Source organism: Salmo trutta, chromosome 28, assembly GCF_901001165.1.
Source record: "Salmo trutta chromosome 28, fSalTru1.1, whole genome shotgun sequence".
NCBI classification, from domain to species: Eukaryota; Metazoa; Chordata; class Actinopteri; order Salmoniformes; family Salmonidae; genus Salmo; species Salmo trutta.
The window spans coordinates 14,764,570-14,784,170 of record NC_042984.1 but is presented as its reverse complement, the minus strand read 5'-3'; the positions used below and the strand labels follow the sequence as shown (position 1 = coordinate 14,784,170).

The 19,601-nt window shown below is 46.0% G+C and overlaps 1 protein-coding gene across 2 annotated transcripts in view; it reads left to right on the top strand.

Moving 5' to 3' along the window:
* The window catches only part of LOC115165585 (F-actin-monooxygenase mical1), a 50,361-nt gene that overhangs the window by 7,787 nt on the left and 22,973 nt on the right, over positions 1–19,601 (top strand). For both annotated transcript variants that reach the window (XM_029718789.1, XM_029718788.1), the window contains exons 3-12: positions 2,453–2,763; positions 3,023–3,230; positions 3,487–3,594; positions 3,753–3,848; positions 3,963–4,118; positions 7,075–7,175; positions 9,260–9,517; positions 16,602–16,717; positions 17,027–17,153; positions 17,833–17,920. In XM_029718789.1, coding sequence (XP_029574649.1) covers positions 2,506–2,763; positions 3,023–3,230; positions 3,487–3,594; positions 3,753–3,848; positions 3,963–4,118; positions 7,075–7,175; positions 9,260–9,517; positions 16,602–16,717; positions 17,027–17,153; positions 17,833–17,920 — 1,516 coding nt within the window. In that variant the 5' untranslated portion in view covers positions 2,453–2,505. The remainder of the gene's footprint in view (positions 1–2,452; positions 2,764–3,022; positions 3,231–3,486; positions 3,595–3,752; positions 3,849–3,962; positions 4,119–7,074; positions 7,176–9,259; positions 9,518–16,601; positions 16,718–17,026; positions 17,154–17,832; positions 17,921–19,601) is intronic.

Sequence of the window (19,601 nt, the reverse complement as noted above, 5' to 3'; positions counted from 1 at the left end):
AAATTGATTAAATCATTTTTGTAATAAGGCCTTAATGAAACAAAATGCAGAAAAAGTCAAGGGGGCTGAATACTTTCCGATTGCACTGTAAATTCTGGACACTGACTGATCATTGTGATGTTTCTCAATTTTTATTTTTGGATTTATATTACTGCATTGTTGGAGCTAGAAATACACGCATTTTGCTGTACCTGCTACATCTGCAAATATGTGTACGCAACCAATACAATTTGATATGAAAAAGGCTACAGTATAGAGTTAGAGGGAGTTACTGTACAGAGAGGATGAGGATTTTCCACTCATAGGCCTACACACATTAGAGTAGAGCCTGTGATATTACCCTATTCTCTACATCCACAGAATTCACATGGACAAACTCAGTCCATTGAATGAATAGCTCTTGGTTTATGTTTGATTAGCAGTAGCCTATATCTTTTTACAGCTCTCTGTGGTTTTAAAAAGCCCTTTACCCACTCTGACCAATAGGGTTTGTCTATCTGTCTCAGGTGTGTAGCAGAGGATGCTGAATGTCATGTCACAACCAGGAAGTTATAGTATGTGTAAATGTTATCTCATTGACATGTCAATGTTTTTCCAGTATGTGATACTAAGTAAGAGCTTTTCAAATCTCTTGACATCACTCTGCCCAGAGCAAATGTGATTTATTTCTAACCAGTTGTTTAAGTAGGGTGTGTGTGTGTGTGTGTGTGTGTGTATGTGTGTGGCCAGAGAGGCTGAGTTTATCACACATCTGATCAGTGTGATGTGGCTAACCACTTTTGTCTCTGTTCCCTCTGGCAGAGACACTGGACCACAGATACAGGAAGTGTTTATTTTAGAGTAGTATCCTCACAATTGAGAGAGAGAACACTTGGCCTGAGGCTGATTGGCACATGTCCTCCATTGTACTGTATATTTGTCCTCAAAGTGAATGTTGTGTTTTGTTCGTACAGTGAAGAGGTCAGGCAAAACATCTAGAGTTTCTAAATAAAATCAATTTGTCACATACACATGGTTAGCAGATGTTACTGCGAGTGTTACGAAATGCTTTTGCTTCTAGTTCCGACAGTGCAGTAATATCTAACAAGTAATCTAACAATTCCCCAACAACTACCTAATACACACAAATCTAAAGGGGTGAATGAGAATATGTACATGTAAGTATATAGATGAGTGATGGCGAAGGTGCAATAGATGGTATAAAATACAGTATATACATGTGATATAAGATATGTAAACATTATTAAAGTGGCATTACTTAGAGTGCATTGTATAGAGTGACTAGTGATCCATTTATTAAAGTGGCCAGTGATTGGGTCTCAGTGTAGGCAGCAGCCTCTCTGAGTTAGTGATTACTGTTTAACAGTCTGATGGCCTTGAGATAGAAGCTGTTTTTCAGTCTCTCGGTCCCCGCTTTGATGCACCTGTACTGACCTAGCCTTCTGGATGGTAACGGTGTGAACAGGCAGTGGCTCGGGTGGTTGATGTCCTTTTTGGCCTTCCTGTGACATGAGGTGCTGTAGGTGTCACGGAGGGCAGGTAGTTTGCCCCCAGTAATGTGTTGTGTAAACCACACCACCCTCTGGAAAGCCTTGCGGTTGAGGGCGGTGCAGTTGCCGTACCAGGCGGTGATACAGCCCGACAGAATGCTCTCAATTGTGCATCTGTAAAGTTTGTCAGGGTTTTGGGTGACAAGCCAAATTTCTTCAGCCTCCTGAGGTTGAAGAGGCGCTGTTACGCCTTCTTCACCACACTGTCTGTGTGAGTGGACCATTTCAGTTTGTCTGTGACGTGTACACCGAGGAACTTAACTTTCCACCTTCTCCGCTGCTGTCCCTTCAGTGTGGATAGGAGGGTTCTCCCTCTGCTGTTTCCTGAAGTCCACGATCATCTCCTTTGTTTTGTTTACGTTGAGTTCTACTTGTGAGGTTCAATCCTGAGCAAACCTGTTTAATGTAATAACAACAAAAAGATCGGGTTCGTGTTATAGATAAAGGGATACATTTTACTTTCAAATGTCCACTAACCACTATCTTAGTTGTGTGAAATATATTGTCACTAAGTTCAAACACCGTCACGGTATCATTCACAACCTTAAAGACCACATGTACTGTATACACAGAACACATGGTTGGGGAAGTTAGTGATGACGTGGACTCATCTCATTTCAGTGTTGTATTTTCAGACAGAGGGAATTGTCACCAGTCGTTGTGTCTGTTAGTTAGACCTCAGGACCACCTCCGTATATAACCTCAACGGCAATATTGCAGGACTAATCTTTCATTATATTAAGTGCTATAACTGAGCTCAGTTATTTTTTTTTCTTCCGATGACAATTTTATTACTATAACAAATATATTTTTTATAATATATTTGTATTCACAGAAAATGAAAGATGACTACAATATATATTGTAGTTTTCTCATGGTGTTGGTATTTGCTTTCTCCACAGTAAACTCCAGAGATTCTGAGCCAAGGCACCGGTGCACCACACCATCCACTACCATGGCCAACCAGGACTCGACCAGCCCGTCCCATGCCTTGTTTGATCAGTTCGTCCAAGCCCAGACCTGTAAGGAGGTGCAGCGTACATTCTCAGAGCTTTGCCACCACCTACAGGTGGATCCCAGGGACTACCAGAGCTTCTACACCAAGCTCAAGGAGAGGCTCAACTACTGGAAGGCCAAGTCCCTCTGGGTCAAGCTGGACAAGCGGGCCCAACACCAAGACTACCAGCAAGGCGAAGTCTGTGCCAAAAACAAGGTGTGTATTTATTTATTCTCATTTAAGAGAAGAAGAGAAATACTCAAGAAGTTCTCTAAAGTAAAATATGTTTGTACAAGGATGGTGGCTATGTAGTGGTTAAGGTTTCTACATCAGTGTTGTGGATCTACGTTGGTAGAGTACTGTCTGTTCTTTTAATACTATCACGGTGCATTCATCCCTGCAGACCTTAGTCTCTCCTTCCTCATTTCTTCCTCCTTTTTTATTTCTCTTCTCTCTCTCTCTCCCCTCTCCTCAGTGCCTGGTGCTGGGTGCAGGGCCGTGCGGGCTCAGGACAGCCATAGAGCTGGCTCTGCTGGGGGCTCATGTGGTGGTACTAGAGAAGAGAGACTCTTTCTCCCGGAATAACGTGCTGCACCTGTGGCCCTACACCATCTATGACCTGCGTGGGCTGGCTGCCAAAAAGTTCTACGGCAAATTTTGCACGGGGGCTCTGGATCACATCAGTATGTCCACCAGTACCATACTAGATCACCCTGATTTCTTGGTGTCATAATGCCAATCATATTTCTTTATTTATTACGTATGACTAAATCAAACCAGTCTCTTATCAGTTTGCTATGATGCTATTAAGGTTCTTGAACATAGTGTCTGAGTATGTCTGTATTATCGTACATCAGTTAACTGTTTAAATTGAAGAGGATTGTTTTAATTCCCTGTGTGACAATATCATGCATATTTGTACGCGTCTGTATCTTTCAGGCATCCGTCAGCTCCAGCTGATACTGCTGAAAGTGTGTCTTCTCCTGGGGGTGGAGGTTCAAACAGGGGTGGAATTCAAAGGATTTGTGGAGCCCTCAGGAGCCACAGGTACATCTAGAGGAATAAAATACAAAATATTTCCGTGGTAGTAGAAGCTAGTAGTGCAGTTTTAAATATTTGTCCGGAGTGTCCACTGTGAGTGGAAATATACCTTAACTCTCTACTCTTCCTGTCTCTCTCCCTCTGTCGTTGTATGTCTCCATCAGGCTGGATGGCAAAGCTGTTTCCTGACAATCACCCTGCTGGGAAGTTCCAGTTTGATGTCTTCATATATGCAGGAGGAGGAAGCTTTGTCCCGTATGGTGAGGAGAGAGGACACACTCACACTGTCCTCCTACCGAGCAGACTGTACACACTTTAGACCAGTATGTTGAATTCAGGCTGCATGTGCGTCTGTCTTTGTCCCCACTCCCCAGGCTTCAAGAGGAAGGAGCTGCGAGGGAAGCTGGCCATCGGCATCACGTGTAACTTCATCAACCGTCACACTGCAGCCGAGGCCCAGGTGGCAGAGATCAGCGGTGTGGCACGTATCTACAACCAGAAGTTCTTCCAGGACCTGCTCACAGAGACGGGTAGGATTCTATTCTATTCTACGCCCCGGGTTTGGGGCTACGAGTGCCAACACTTCTACTGGTGGTTGCTATGGTGTCAGCGACTGGGGATCAGAATAAAGAATAACATACAGGCTGGGTGGGCATGGTGACAGAGGAGTGACAGTGCTGTCTTTTAATCGCTGTCCCTCTTCCTCTTTTGTAAATCTCCTGTGTAATTTTCTGTGCTCCATTGCTGTTTCACTTGTCCTGTCATTGTCTTGTAACTAGTTTATTTCACTCATTCAGTGCCTCTTTATTCCCCTTCTCTCAATCACTCTCTCGGTCGCTCTCGCTCTCTCCCTGTGTGTCTCTCTCTGTGTCTCTCTTTCGCTCTCTGTGTGTGTGTCTGCTCTCTCTCTTTGTCTCTCTCTCTCTTTGTCTCTCTCTCTCTTTGTCTCTCTCTCTCTTTGTCTCTCTCTCTCTTTGTCTCTCTCTCTCTCTCTCTCTCTCTCTCTCTCTCTCTCTCTCTCTCTCTCTCTCTCTCTCTCTCTCTCTCTCTCTCTCTCTCTCTCTCTCTCTCTCTCTCTCTCTCTCTCTCTCTCTCTCTCTCTCTCTCTCTCTCTCTCTCTCTCTCTGTGTCTCTCTCTCTCTCTCTGTGTCTGTGTCTCTCTGTGTCTGTGTCTCTCTCTCTCTCTCTCTGTGTCTGTGTCTCTCTCTCTCTCTCTCTCTCTGTCTGTGTCTCTCTCTCTCTCTCTCTCTCTCTCTCTCTGTCTGTGTCTCTCTCTCTCTCTCTCTCTCTCTGTGTCTGTGTCTCTCTCTCTCTCTCTCTCTCTGTGTCTGTGTCTCTCTCTCTCTCTCTCTCTGTCTGTGTCTCTCTCTCTCTCTCTCTCTCTCTCTCTCTCTGTGTCTCTCTCTCTCTCTCTCTCTGTGTCTCTCTCTCTCTCTCTCTCTCTCTCTCTCTCTCTCTCTCTCTCTCTCTCTCTGTGTCTGTGTCTCTCTCTCTCTCTCTGTGTCTGTGTCTCTCTGTGTCTGTGTCTCTCTCTCTCTCTCTCTCTCTGTGTCTGTGTCTCTCTCTCTCTCTCTCTCTCTCTGTCTGTGTCTCTCTCTCTCTCTCTCTCAATTCAATTCAATTCAATTCAATTCGCTTTATTGGCATGACGTAACAATGTACATATTGCCAAAGCTTACTTTGGATATTACAATATAAAAATAAATAAAAATGAGAATCAAAAATTGTCAACGGGACAACAGTAACAACAATAACCAACGGTCAATATAACCATACATTCAACAATAACAATAATCATACAGTTGAGGACATGTGCAGGTTTATTGGTCTGTCAGACACTGTCCCTCAACTTATGGCAGGCAGCAATGTAGTGCGCTGCCAACCCACAGCTCTCTGCGTCCTCCCCCAACAGGATGGGTAGCCTATCCTCATCAGAGAGGTCTTTAAAACCTTGAATAAGGATTTCAAATTTGGGGAAATGACACTCTCTAATTGTTTTATATTTTTGACATTTTGTCAGGAAATGCAGCTCCGTCTCAGGTTCTGCTGTTGTGCAGTGGTTGCACAGCCTTTCCTCTACAGGGAGCCAGGTTTTCCTGTGTCTACCCTTCTCAATGGCAAGGCTGTGCTCACTGAGCCTGTACTTTGTCAAGGTTTTTCTAAGGTTTTGATCAGTAACCATGGTCAAATATTTAGCCATAGTGTACTGTCGATTTAGGGCCAGATAGCACTGCATTTTGCTTTGTGTTTGTGCTTGTGTTTCCCAATAAGCAATGTAGTTTTGTTTTGACTGTGTTGTAATTTGGTTTATTCTGATTGATTGGATGTTCTGGTCCTGAGGCTTCAGTGTGTTAGTAGAACAGGTTTGTGAACTCAGCCCCAGGACCAGCTGGATGAGGGGACTCTTTTCTTTGCTCAGCTCTTGGCATTGCAGGGCTTGGTAATGATATGAGAGGGGGTCACTGTATTTTAGATGTTTCCAAAACTTAATTGCTCTTTTTTGAGTTTTTATTATTAGTGGATATTGGCCTAATTCTGCCCTGCATGCATTGTTTGTAGTTTTCCTCTGGACACGTAGGAGAATCTTACAGAACTCTGCATGTAGGGTTTCAATGGGGTGTTTGTCCCATTTGATGAAATCTTGTTTTGCAAGTGGACCCCACACCTCGCTGCCATAAAGTGCCATAAAGAGTCTCTCTCTCTGTGTCTGTGTCTCTCTCTCTCTCTCTCTCTCTCTGTGTGTCTGTGTCTCTCTCTCTCTCTCTCTCTCTCTCTGTGTCTGTGTCTCTCTCTCTCTCTCTCTCTCTCTCTGTCTGTGTCTCTCTCTCTCTCTCTCTCTCTCTCTGTCTGTGTCTCTCTCTCTCTCTCTCTCTCTGTGTCTCTCTCTCTCTCTCTCTCTGTGTCTCTCTCTCTCTCTCTCTCTGTCTCTCTCTCTCTCTCTCTCTCTCTCTCTGTGTCTGTGTCTCTCTCTCTCTCTCTCTGTGTCTGTGTCTCTCTCTCTCTCTCTCTCTCTGTCTGTGTCTCTCTCTCTCTCTCTCTGTGTCTGTGTCTCTCTCTCTCTCTCTCTCTCTCTGTGTCTGTGTCTCTCTCTCTCTCTCTCTCTCTCTCTCTCTGTGTCTCTCTCTCTGTGTCTCTTTCTCTTTCTTTCTTTCTTTCTCTCTCTTTCTGTCTTTTTCTCTCTTTCTGTCTTTTTCTGTCTTTTTCTCTCTTTCTGTCTTTTTCTGTCTTTTTCTCTCTTTCTGTCTTTTTCTGTCTTTTTCTCTCTCTTCTCTCTCTTTCTGTCTTTTTCTCTCTTTCTCTCTCTTTCTGTCTTTTTCTCTCTTTCTCTTTCTGTCTTTTTCTCTCTCTCTGTCTTTTTCTCTTTTTCTCTCTCTCTCTCTCTCTCTTTCTCTCTCTCTTTCTCTCTCTCTTTCTCTCTCTCTTTCTCTCTCTCTTTCTGTCTTTTTCTCTCTCTCTGTCTTTCTCTCTCTGTCTTTCTCCCTCCAGGTATTGATCTGGAGAACATAGTCTACTATAAAGACGACACCCACTACTTTGTCATGACTGCTAAGAAGAAGAGCCTGTTAAAGATGGGGGTCATTAAACAGGTGAGGAAAACGCATCCATTAGTACCAGCAGCAGCAGCTCTATACTAGGCCTCTAGAGGTCAGATAGCAACAATGACAAGAAGCTGCCATGTGGGGAATCATAGGTGGCTCGTATCTTGTTATTGATACTGTGTCTTGTTTTGACTGATGTCTCATCTATACTAATATGGCTAGAATTCGCTAGTTAGCTAACCAACAACTGTAACGATGTATTTGAGAGACAACAAATACTCAATGTGTAAATATATTTTAGATGAAATATAGTTTACATGTTGTCAACAGTCTAAGCCAGCTCCGTCTGTTTTGCCCCAGAGTTGCACACGTGTCGGTTTTATTACTAAACCACCAACCCATCTATTTCTCTAGTCTATTATCCATCTCTAGCTCCTCTGTCCTTTGCATCCCAATATAGTCCTCCCCAGACAGGCTGGGGGCCTTTCCTGCTGTAAGGGATTAGATGCTAATAAACACTTGTAATGGAATTGATGTTTGTGCAGCACAGGGTCTCCCCAGCCATGCTACTGTATACCTGCTCACTCCCTCTTCTCACACTACAAGTCTGGAGGGACTAAGCTAGATAATCTTGTTTTGTCTTCAATGATTAGAGCTCACACTGACTTTCCCCAAAATATATATACTTCCTCTGTGTCCTCTTGTTCTGCTCAATAACTGTTTAGTAATCATTTTATATACAGTATTTGTGCATGATTATCGGGGTTGTTTTTTTTGTAGTTCTTGTCACTGTTCCATTTTGTTTAAAAAAACATATTGACATGCCAGTAGAGTAATCTATTTTTTCCAATTGATTCACTGTGTATGCTAATTTCTTTATGTGGAGCATGTAATGCTTGGCTAGAATATGTGGAAGGATTATACCCAATGTTTTCACATAAAGCAGCATCTAGATTCTAGTCAGTGATAGACATCTCTCAGATGTGTGCCACCACCACCCCAGTGCTTGAATTAGGCATGTCTGCTACTGTTGTACAGAGTACCAGCTCCTCCAATTTTCTTCTGCTTGAGTACTGGCACTTCTTATAGAATATTTGCTAGTAACAACACAGGTACTGTAAAAATGTAAATGAGTACCAGCCCCTAAAATAAGTACTGGGTGGCAGGTAGCCTAGTGGTTAGAGCGTTGGGCCAGTAAACGAAAGGTTTCTAGATCGAATCCCTAAGCTGACAAATTAAAAATCTGTTGTTCTGCCCCTGAACGAGGCAGTTAACCCACTGTTTCCCGGGCCTTGTGAATGTCGATTTCAAGGCAGCCCTCCGCACCTCTCTGATTCAGAGGGGTTGGGTTAAATGCAGAAGACGCATTTCAATTGAAGGCATTCAGTTGTACAGCTGACTAGGTATCCCCCTTTCTCCCTTATTTATTTTACTTCAAGCACTGACCACTCCCAATATGTCCTCTATAGAGATGCATTCATTTACGATTTCTGTTCTATTTGATGATGTGGTGTAAAGTACTTAAGTAAAAATAGTTTAAAGTACTACTTCAGTAATTTTTTGGGGTATCTGTACTTTACTATTAATATTTTTGACAACTTGTACTTTTACTTCATTCCTATAGAAAAGTATGTACTTTTTACTCCATACACTTTCTCTGACACCCAAAAGTACTTCTTACATTTTCAATGCTTAGGAGGAGAGAACATGGTCCAATTCACACACTTATCAAGAGGACATCCCTGGTCATCCCTACTGCCTCTGATCTGGCAGACTCCGTAACACAAATGCTTTGTTTGTAAGAAATGTCTGAGTGTAAATGTAAAGAAAACGCAAACATTGTTCCTACTGGTTTGCCTAATATAAGTAATTAGAAATGATTCATACTTTTACTTTTGATACTTAAGTATATTTAAAACCAAATACTTTTAGACTTTTAAGTAGTATTTTACTGGGTGACTTTCACTTTTACTTGAGTCATTTTCTATTAAGGTATCTTTTTACTTTTACTCAAGTATGACAATTGGGTACTTTTTCCACCACTGATGTTGTTCCCTCTGTGACCACCATAGATATAAAACAGTTATATATCTCTACGGTGACCACCTCCAATATGTTCCCTCTGCCTCTAGGACTTTAGTGATGCCGATAAGCTTCTGGCCCAGGTAAATGTGGACCAGGAGGCCTTGTTGCGTTACGCCTACGATGCTGCCCAGTTCTCCACGGGCCACTGCCTGCCCGACATGCAGTTTGCCCAGAACCACGCGGGCCAGCCTGACGTGGCCATGTTCGACTTCACCTGCATGCACCGAGCTGAGAACGCCTCGCTGGTCAGGGAGAGAAAGGGCCAGAAACTACTCATGGGCCTGGTGGGAGACTGCCTGGTAGAGGTGAGAGGTCATGTCAGTGTGTTGGAGGACTTGATTCACTCATGCGTACACATGCTCCGGCACAGACATGGACGTGTGTGTGTGTGTGTGTGTGTGTGTGTGTGCTTACAGTTGAAGTCGGAAGTTTACATACACCTTAGCCAAATACATTTAATCCTAGTAAAAATTCCCTGTTTTAGGTCAGTTAGGATCACCACTTTATTTTAAGAATGGGAAATGTCAGAATAATAGTACAGAGAATGATTTATTTCAGCTTTTATTTCTTTCATCATATTCCCAGTGGGTCAGAAGTTTACATACACTCAATTAGTATTTGGTGGCATTGCCTTTCAATTGTTTAACTTGGGTCAAATGTTTCAGGTAGCCTTCCACAAGCTTCCCACAATATGTTGGGTGATTTTTGGCCCATTCCTCCTGACAGAGCTGGTGTAACTGAGTCAGGTTTGTAGGCCTCCTATCTCTCACACGCTTTTTCAGATCTGCCCACAGATTTTCTATGGGGTTGAGGTCAGTGCTTTGTGATGGCCAGTCCAATACCTTGACTTTATTGTCCTTAAGCCGTTTTGCCACAACTTTGGAAGTATGCTTGGGGTTATTGTCCATTTGGAAGACCCATTTGCGACCAAGCTTTAACTTCCTGACTGATGTCTTCAGATGTTGCTTCAATATATCCACATCATTTTTCTTCCTCGTGATGCCGTCTATTTTGTGAAGTGCACCAGTCCCTCCTGCAGCAAAGCACCCCCACAACATGATGCTGCCACCCCCGTGCTTCACGGTTGGGATGGTGTTCTTTGGCTTGCAAGCCTCCCCCTTTTCCTCCAAACATAATGATGGTCATTATGGTCAAACAGTTCTGTTTTTGTTTCATCAGACCAGAGGACATTTCTCCAAAAAGTACGATCTTTGTCCCCATGTGCAGTTGCAAACCGTAGTCTGGCTTTTTTATGCCGGTTTTGGAGCAGTGGCTTCTTCCTTGCTGAGCGACCTTTCAGGTTATGTCGATATAGGACTTGTTTTACTGTGGATATAGATACTTTTGTACCTGTTTCCTCCAGCATCTTCACAAGGTCCTTTGCTGTTCTGGGATTGATTTGCACTTCTCGCACCAAAGTACGTTCATCTCTAGGAGACAGAACGTGTCTCCTTCCTGAGCGGTATGACGGCTACGTGGTCCCATTCTGTTTATACTTGCGTACTATTGTTTGTACAGATGAATGTGGTACTTTCAGGTGTTTGGAAATTGCTCCCAAGGATGATCCAGACCTGTGGAGGTCTACAATTATTTTCTGAGTTCTTGGCTGATTTCTTTTGATTTTCTCATGATGTCAAGCAAAGAGACACTGAGTTTGAAGGTAGGCCTTAAAATACATCCACAGATACACCTACATTTGACAAATGATGTCAATTAGCCTATCAGAAGCTTCTAAAACCATGACATCATTTTCTGGAATTTTCCAAAGGCACAGTCAACTTAGTGCATGTAAACTTCTGACCAACTGGAATTGTGATACAGTGAAATAATCTGTCTATAAACAATTGTTGTAAAATTACTTGTGTCATGCACAAAGTAGATGTCCTAACCGACTTGCCAAAACTATAGTTTGTTAACAAGAAATGTGTGGAGTTGTTGAAAAACGAGTTTTAATGACTCCAACCTAAGTGTATGTAAACTTCCGACTTCAACTGTACACCTGCTCTTTCCAAGACATAGACTGACCAGGTGAATCCAGGTGAAAGCTATGATCCCTTATTGATGTCACTTGTTAAATTCACTTCAATCAGTGTAGATGAAGGGTAGGAGACAGTTAAAGAAGCCTTGAGACATGGATTGTTTATGTGTGACAAAATATTGAATTGCCTTTGAACGGAGTAGGTGCCGGGCACACCAGTTTGAGTGTGTCAAGAACTGCAACACTCCTGGGTATTTCATGCTCAACAATTTCTTGTGTGTATCAAGAATAGTCCACCACCCAAATTACATCCAGCCAACATGACACAACTGTGGGAGGCATTGGAGTCAACATGGGCCAGCATTTCTGTGGAACGCTTTTGACACCTTGTAGAGTCCATGCTCCGACGAATTGAGGCTGTTCTGAGGGCAAAAGGGGGTGCAACTCAATATTAGGAAGGTGTTCCTTATGTTTTGTACACTTAGTGTACACAGTGCATTCGGAAAGTATTCAGACCCTTGACTTTTTCCACATTTTGTTACAGCCTTATTCTAAAATGGATTAAATGTTTTTTTCCCCCTCATCAATCTACACACTACCCCATAATGACAAAGCAATTTTTTTATTTTTTAATGTTTGCTAATTTAGAAATAAAAAAACTGAAATCACAGTACTTTGTTGAAGCACCTTTGGCAGCGATTACAGCTTCGAATCTTCTTGGGTATGACGCTACAAGCTTGGCACACCTGTATTTGGGGAGTTTCTCCCATTCTTCTCTGCTGATCCTCTCAAGCTCTGTCAGGTTAGATGGGCTGCGTCGCTGCACAGCTATTTTAAGTTCTCTCCAGAGATGTTCAATCTGGTTCAAGTCCGGGTTCTGGCTGGGCCACTCAAGGACATTTAGAGACTTGTCCCGAAGCCACTCCTGCATTGTCTTGGCTGTGTGCTTGGGGTTGTTGTCCTGTTGGAAGGTGAACCATTGCCCCAGTCTGAGGTCCTGAGCGCTCAAGGATCACTCTGTACTTTGCTCCGTTCATCTCTCCCTCGATCCTGACTAGTCTCCCAAGATCTTCCGATGGAAAAACATCTCCACAGCATGATGTTGCCACCACTATGCTTCACTGTGGAATGGTGCCATGTTTCCTCCAGACGTGACCCTTGGCATTCAGGCCAAATCTTGGTTTCATCAGACCAGATAATCTTGTTTCTCATGGTCAGTCCTTTAAGTGCCTCTTGGCAAAATCCAACCGGGCTGTCATGTGACTTTTACTGAGGAGTGGCTTCCATCTGGCCACTACCATAAAGGCCTGATTGGTGGAGTGCTGCAGAGATGTTTGTCCTTCTGGAAGGTCCTCCCATCTCCACAGAGCAACTCTAGAACTCTGTCAGTGACCTTCAGGTTCTTGGTCACCTCCCAGATCAAGTCCCTTCTCCCCCGATTGCTCTGTTTGGCCCGGCGGCCAGCTCTTGGAAGTGTTTTGGTGGTCCCAAACTTCTTCCATTTAAGAATGATGGAGGCCACACAAAATATTTTGGTATCCTTCCCCAGATCTGTGCCTCGACACAATCGTGTCTCGGAGCTTTGTGGACAATTCCTTCCACCTCATGATTGGTTTTTGCACTGTCATCTAAGGTACCTTATATAGACAGGTGTGTACCTTTCCAAGTCATGTCCAATCAATTGAATTTACCACAGGTGGACTCCAATCAAGTTGTAGAAACATCTCAAGGATGATCAATGGAAACAGGATGCACCTGAGCTCACTTTCGTGTCTCATAGCAAAGGGTCTTATGTAAATAAGGTATTTTGTTTTTTTATTTTTAATACTTTTGAAATGTCACGGTTGTCGTCGGTGATGGAGGACCAAAACGCAGCAGGTATGTGTATGCTCATCTTGATGATTATTTATTTTCAAAATGAATACAAAAATAACAAAACACGAGAACTAACGAATGAACAACAACAAACAGTCTGGCAAAGCATAAGGCTCAACACAGAACAATCACCCACAAATAACAACCACAAACACACCCTAATATATGGGACTCTCAATCAAAGGCAGATAGACAACACCTGCCTTCAACTGAGAGTCCCAACCCCAATCAACACAACATAGAAACACACTCACCAGACTACACATAGAAATACATAAACATAGACCATCAACCAAAAACCCGGAAATACTAAATCAAACACCCTTTAAACAAACACACCACCCTGAACCACATAAAACAAATACCCTCTGCCATGTCCTGACCAAACTACAATACTAATTAACCCTTATACTGGCCAGGATGTGACAGTACCCCCCCTTAAAGGTGCTAACCCCGGAAGCACCTTAAAAACAAAAAACAACAACCCCAAACAACAACAACAACAAAAAATTCCCCCTTACTAAAGGGAGGGAAGGGAGGGTGGCTGCCGTCAACGACGGCACTGTGCTACACCCCCCTTCCCCAACCCACCTATATCAGGAGGTGGCTCCGGTTCTGGCCGTTCCAGGCCGTTGGGCCACTCTGGCAGTTCGGGGCAGTCTGGCCAGTCTGGCCGCTCGGGGCAGTCTGGCCGCTCGGGGCAGTCTGGCCGCTCGGGGCAGTCTGGCCGCTCGGGGCAGTCTGGCCGCTCGGGGCAGTCTGGCAGCTCGGGACAGTCTGGACAGTCTGGCAGCTCGGGACAGTCTGGCAGCTCGGGACAGTCTGGCAGCTCGGGACAGTCTGGCAGCTCGGGACGGTCTGGCAGCTCGGGACGGTCTGGCAGCTCGGGACGGTCTGGCAGCTCGGGACGGTCTGGCAGCTCGGGACGGTCTGGCAGCTCGGGACGGTCTGGGCAGTCTGGCCACTCGGGACGGTCTGGGCAGTCTGGCCACTCGGGACGGTCTGGGCAGTCTGGCCACTCGGGACGGTCTGGGCAGTCTGGCCACTCGGGACGGTCTGGGCTGTCTGGCCACTCGGGACGGTCTGGGCAGTCTGGCCACTCGGGACGGTCTGGGCAGTCTGGCCACTCGGGCCGGTCTGGGCAGTCTGGCCACTCGGGACGGTCTGGGCAGTCTGGCCACTCGGGACGGTCTGGGCAGTCTGGGCACTCGGGACGGTCTGGGCAGTCTGGCCACTCGGGACGGTCTGGGGCAGTCTGGCCACTCGGGACGGTCTGGGCAGTCTGGCCACTCGGGACGGTCTGGGCAGTCTGGCCACTCGGGACGGTCTGGGCAGTCTGGCCACTCGGGACGGTCTGGGCAGTCTGGCCACTCGGGACGGTCTGGGCAGTCTGGCCACTCGGGACGGTTCTGGGCAGTCTGGCCACTCGGGACGGTCTGGGCAGTCTGGCCACTCGGGACGGTCTGGGCAGTCTGGCCACTCGGGACGGTCTGGGCAGTTTGGCCACTCGGACGGTCTGGGCAGTCTGGCCACTCGGGACGGTCTGGGCAGTCTGGCCACTCGGGACGGTCTGGGCAGTCTGGCCACTCGGGACGGTCTGGGCAGTCTGGCCACTCGGGACGGTCTGGGCAGTCTGGCCACTCGGGACGGTCTGGGCAGTCTGGCCACTCCGGCAGTTCAGGGCAGTCTGGCCACTCGGGACGGTCTGGGCAGTCTGGCCACTCGGGACGGTCTGGGCAGTCTGGCCACTCGGGACGGTCTGGGCAGTCTGGCCACTCCGGCAGTTCAGGGCAGTCTGGCCACTCCGGCAGTTCAGGGCAGTCTGGCGGGCAGCTCCGGCGACTGTTGACTGGCGGGCAGCTCCGGCGACTGTTGACTGGCGGGCAGCTCCGGCGACTGTTGACTGGCGGGCAGCTCCGACGACTGTTGACTGGCGGGCAGCTCCGACGACTGTTGACTGGCGGGGCTGGGTTTACGCACTTGAAGGCTAGTGCGGGGAGCGGGAACAGGACGAGTCGGACTGGGTTGACGCACTTCCGGGTCCGCACGAGAGACAGGAGCTGGAAACCCAGGGCTATGGAGGCGCACAGCCGGTCTAGATCTTACCTCCTGCACAACCCGCCTTGGCTGGATGGAACTAGTAGCCCTGTACGAGCGGGGTGCTCGTACAGGGCAGACTGGGCTGTGCAGGGGCCTGATGGTAGCCGTGCGTAGAGCGGGAGTTGGGTAACCTGGTCCTCGGAGGCGTACCGGCGACCAGATGCGCTGCGCAGGCATCCTCCTACCAGGCTGGATGCCCGCTCTAGCACGGCACCTGCGAGGGGCTGGAATAACTCGCACCGGACTGTGCGTGCGTATGGGTGAGAGAGTGCGCTTCTCAGCGAAACATAGCGCTCTTCACCCCATACGCTCCTCCATATAACCACGGGTAGCTGGCTTCCGGTTCTTCCTACGCCTAGCCAAACTACCCGTGTGCCCCCCCCCCCAAAAAAAATTATTGGGGGTGCCTCTCGTGCTTCTCCCTCAGTGCGTCCATGGCCTCGTACCTCCGCCTCTCTGCCTTGGCTGCCTCAATTTCCCACTGCGGGCGGCGATAATCCCCAGCCTGGTGCCAAGGTCCGGCCCCGTCTAGAACTTCCTCCCAGGTCCACTTCTCCCGCCAGTCCAACTCGAAGTCCCTCTGCTCCTTCCTCTGCTGCTTGGTCCATAGTTGGTGGGTGATTCTGTCACGCTTGTCATCGGTTAAGGAGGACCAAAACGCAGCAGGTATGTGCAGGCTCATCTTGATGATTATTTATTTTCAAAATGAATACAAAATTAACAAAACACGAGAACTAACGAACGAACAACAACAAACAGTCTGGCAAAGCATAAGGCTCAACACAGAACAATCACCCACAAATAACAACCACAAACACACCCTAATATATGGGACGCTCAATCAAAGGCAGATAGACAACACCTGCCTTCAACTGAGAGTCCCAACCCCAATCAACACAACATAGAAACACACTCACCAGACTACACATAGAAATACATAAACATAGACCATCAACCAAAAACCCGGAAATACTAAATCAAACACCCTTTAAACAAACACACCACCCTGAACCACATAAAACAAATACCCTCTGCCACGTCCTGACCAAACTACAATACTAATTAACCCTTATACTGGCCAGGACGTGACATGCAAACATTTCTAAAAACCAGTTTTTGGTTCATCATTATGGGGCATTGTGTGTAGATTGATGAGGATTTGTATTTATTTCATACATTTTAGAATAACGCTGTAACGTAACAAAGTGTAAAGTCAAGGGGTGTGAATACTGTATATGTGTGTGTATACAGTATATAGACACAGAGCTCTGTTAAGAAATGGGTCACTAAATCAGCTTAATGCAGCAGCTTGTGGGTATTAAATCAGCACAGAGCATCATACCTTTATTTCCTTCCTTTTAAATCTGACAAGTTATCGTGTCAATTAATAATTCTAAAGTGTGTGTGTGTGTGTGTGTGTGTGTGTGTGTCCACAGCCGTTTTGGCCTCTGGGAACAGGTATTGCCCGTGGGTTCCTGGCTGCCTTCGACACAGCATGGATGGTTAGGAGCTGGGGCAAGGGAAGACCCCACATGGAAGTCCTTGCTGAACGGTAAAGAAGCTTTTTCCTATATGATCAATAACATCACCTTTAAAAGCATGTGACCATTCCTCTTCCCTGTATAGAAGGAACTACCCTGGCTGGGCCTTTCAGAGAGAATTCTTCAACTAGTAATGTCACTCTAGTCTTGTAACTGTATATCTTTGAACATCCATTAATTCACAAGCAGCTGCTTGTAAAACAATCTTACTGTACAAACTCATCGGAATCTTCTGTTCCTTAGTTGGAGCTTCTTCAGTTCCATAGTGAGTTTCTGAGGTAGAACTATCTCTTAAAATGTATTTTCCTCTGACTGAATAGAGAGAGTATCTACCAGCTCCTGTCCCAGACCACGCCAGAGAACACCAGTAAGAAATATAGCGCCTTCAGCATAGACCCGGCTACACGCTACCAACACGTCAACCTCAACTCCGTCAAGGCCATCCAGGTCAAAAACCTAAATATAATCTATTCCTTTTATTTCTATAGTCAGCGCCGACACAAAGCTACATTCATGCCTGATTCACATTATTGGGCGGACCAGAACTGCACAGTGCTGGCTTGGACATTTCCTTTTTTCAGCACGGTTCCAGCAGCTATAGGGGATGCGTAACCAGGTCAGCTCAGTAAGGTTTGGGTTGGTACGACAGTACGAAAGGGTATGACTGCCTCACTGTGCCAACACTAGTAAAAAATATATAGTGTATATCGTGCTGTGTAACATTGCGCCCACATTTTGGTGGATATTTCAGGAAACTGCTGTGTGTTTGTATTTTGTGGTGAGCCGAAAGGGATTTTAAACCCCCCCCCCCCCCCCCCGCCACCACTAGAGGAGTATTGATCTAAAAGGCTTTAGAGAGTTTTCACAAGCTACCAGATCAATTACACTGCATCAAACCAAACCCCAGCTTCTGCCTTTATGAAGCCTGCTGTGTTCTTAGCCTGGTCCCAGATCTGTTTGTGCTGTATAGCCAACTCCTATGCTTGTTGCTTGACAATGACCATAGGAGTTGGCAAGACGGCACAAACGCATATGTTACCAGGCTACTATGTTCTGGCTTCAGTGTGAAGTTGATCTCAACTCTATTGTTTCTTTGGTATTCCCTCTCTTTGCATGCATTACATAGGTGAAACGCCTCTATGACGTGGAAGAACGCCTTAATCCTGGCCGACCCACCAAGAAGCCGAAAGGCAAGTGGTCTCACCTGCAACAAGGTCAGTCTGGCTTCACATTACTAAAGCAATAATGCATGAGGGGCAGGGGTGTGATTCATTTTGGTTTTGGCACGGCTGTGCTGTGCTGAGATCATTGGCACGCAGAGACTACAACCCATTAAATACATGTCAATATATTTTTTTTTATTATGTTTCCTGATCTTTGTTATATCTCTCAAATAAATATAGGTCAGACACTTCAGGACAAACTGCCCTTAGATTTTTTTTTGGGGGGGGGAATTATCTGTTCCATGTAGTGAATCTGTTATTCAATGCGTTTGTATGGGCTAATAGCAGTAAATCAAATCAAATTTTATTTGTCACATTCTCCGCATACAACAGGTGTAGACCTTACTGTGAAATGCTTATTTACAAGCCCTTAACCAACAATGTAGTTCAAGAAAGATCTAAGAAAATATTTACTAAATAAACTAAAGTAAAAAGGCTATTTACAGGGGGTACCGGTACCGAGTCAATGTGTGGGGGTACAGGTTAGTCGAGTTATTTTGTACATGTAGGTAGGGGTAAAGTGACTATACATAGATAATAAACAGCGAGTAGCAGCAGTGTAAGAACAAAGGGGGGGTGCGTGTCAATGTAAATAGTCTGGGTGGCGTTTTGATTGATTAATTGTTCAGCAGTCTTATGGCTTGGGGTAGAAGCTGTTAAGGAGCCTTTTGGTCCTAGGCGCTCCGGTACCGCTTGCCGTGCAGTAGCAGAGCGAACAGTCTATGACTTGGGTGACTGGAGTCGTTTACAATTTTTTGGGCCTTAATCTGACACCGCCTAGTATATAGGTCCTGGATGGTAGGAAGCTTGGCCCTAGTGATGTACTGGGCCATACGCACTACCCTCTGTAGCGCCTTACGGTCAGAAGCCAAGCAGTTGCCACACCAGGCGGTGATGCAACCTGTCAGGGTGGGCTCGACTGTGCGGCTGTATAACATTTTGAGGATCTGGGGACCCATGCCAAATTTTTTCAGTCTCCTGAGGGGGAAAGGTGTTGCCGTGCCCTCTTGTCAACTGTCTTGGTGTGTTTGGACCATGATAGTTTGTTGGTGATGTGGACACCAAAGAACTTGAAACTCTCGACCCGCTCCACTACAGCCCCGTCGATGTTAATGGGGGCCTGTTCGGCCGGCCTTTTCCTATAGTCCATGATCAGCTCCTTTGTCTTCCTCACATTGAGAGAGAGGTTGTTGTCATGGCACCACATTGGTGGTGATCAGGCCTACCACTGTTGTGTCGTCAGCAAACTTAATGATGGTGTTGGAGTCGTGTTTGGCCACGCAGTCATAGGTGAACAGGGAGGGGACTAAGCATGCACCCCTGAGGGGCCCCAGTGTTGAGGATCAGCGAGGCAGATGTGGCCCGTCAGGAAGTCCAGGATACGGTTGCAGAGGGAGGTGTTTAGTCCCATGGTCCTTAGCTTAGTGATAACATTTGTGGGCACTATGGTGTTGAACGCTGAGCTGTAGTCAATGAACAGCATTCTCACATAGGTGTTCCTTTTGTCCAGGTGGGAAAGGGCAGTGTGGAGTGCAATTGAGATTGTGTCATCTGTGCATCTTTTGGGGCGGTATGCGAATTGGAGTGGGTCTAGATTTTCCTGGATGATGCTGTTGATGTGAATCATGACCAGCCTTTCAAAGCACTTCATGGCTACTGACGTGAGTGCTAC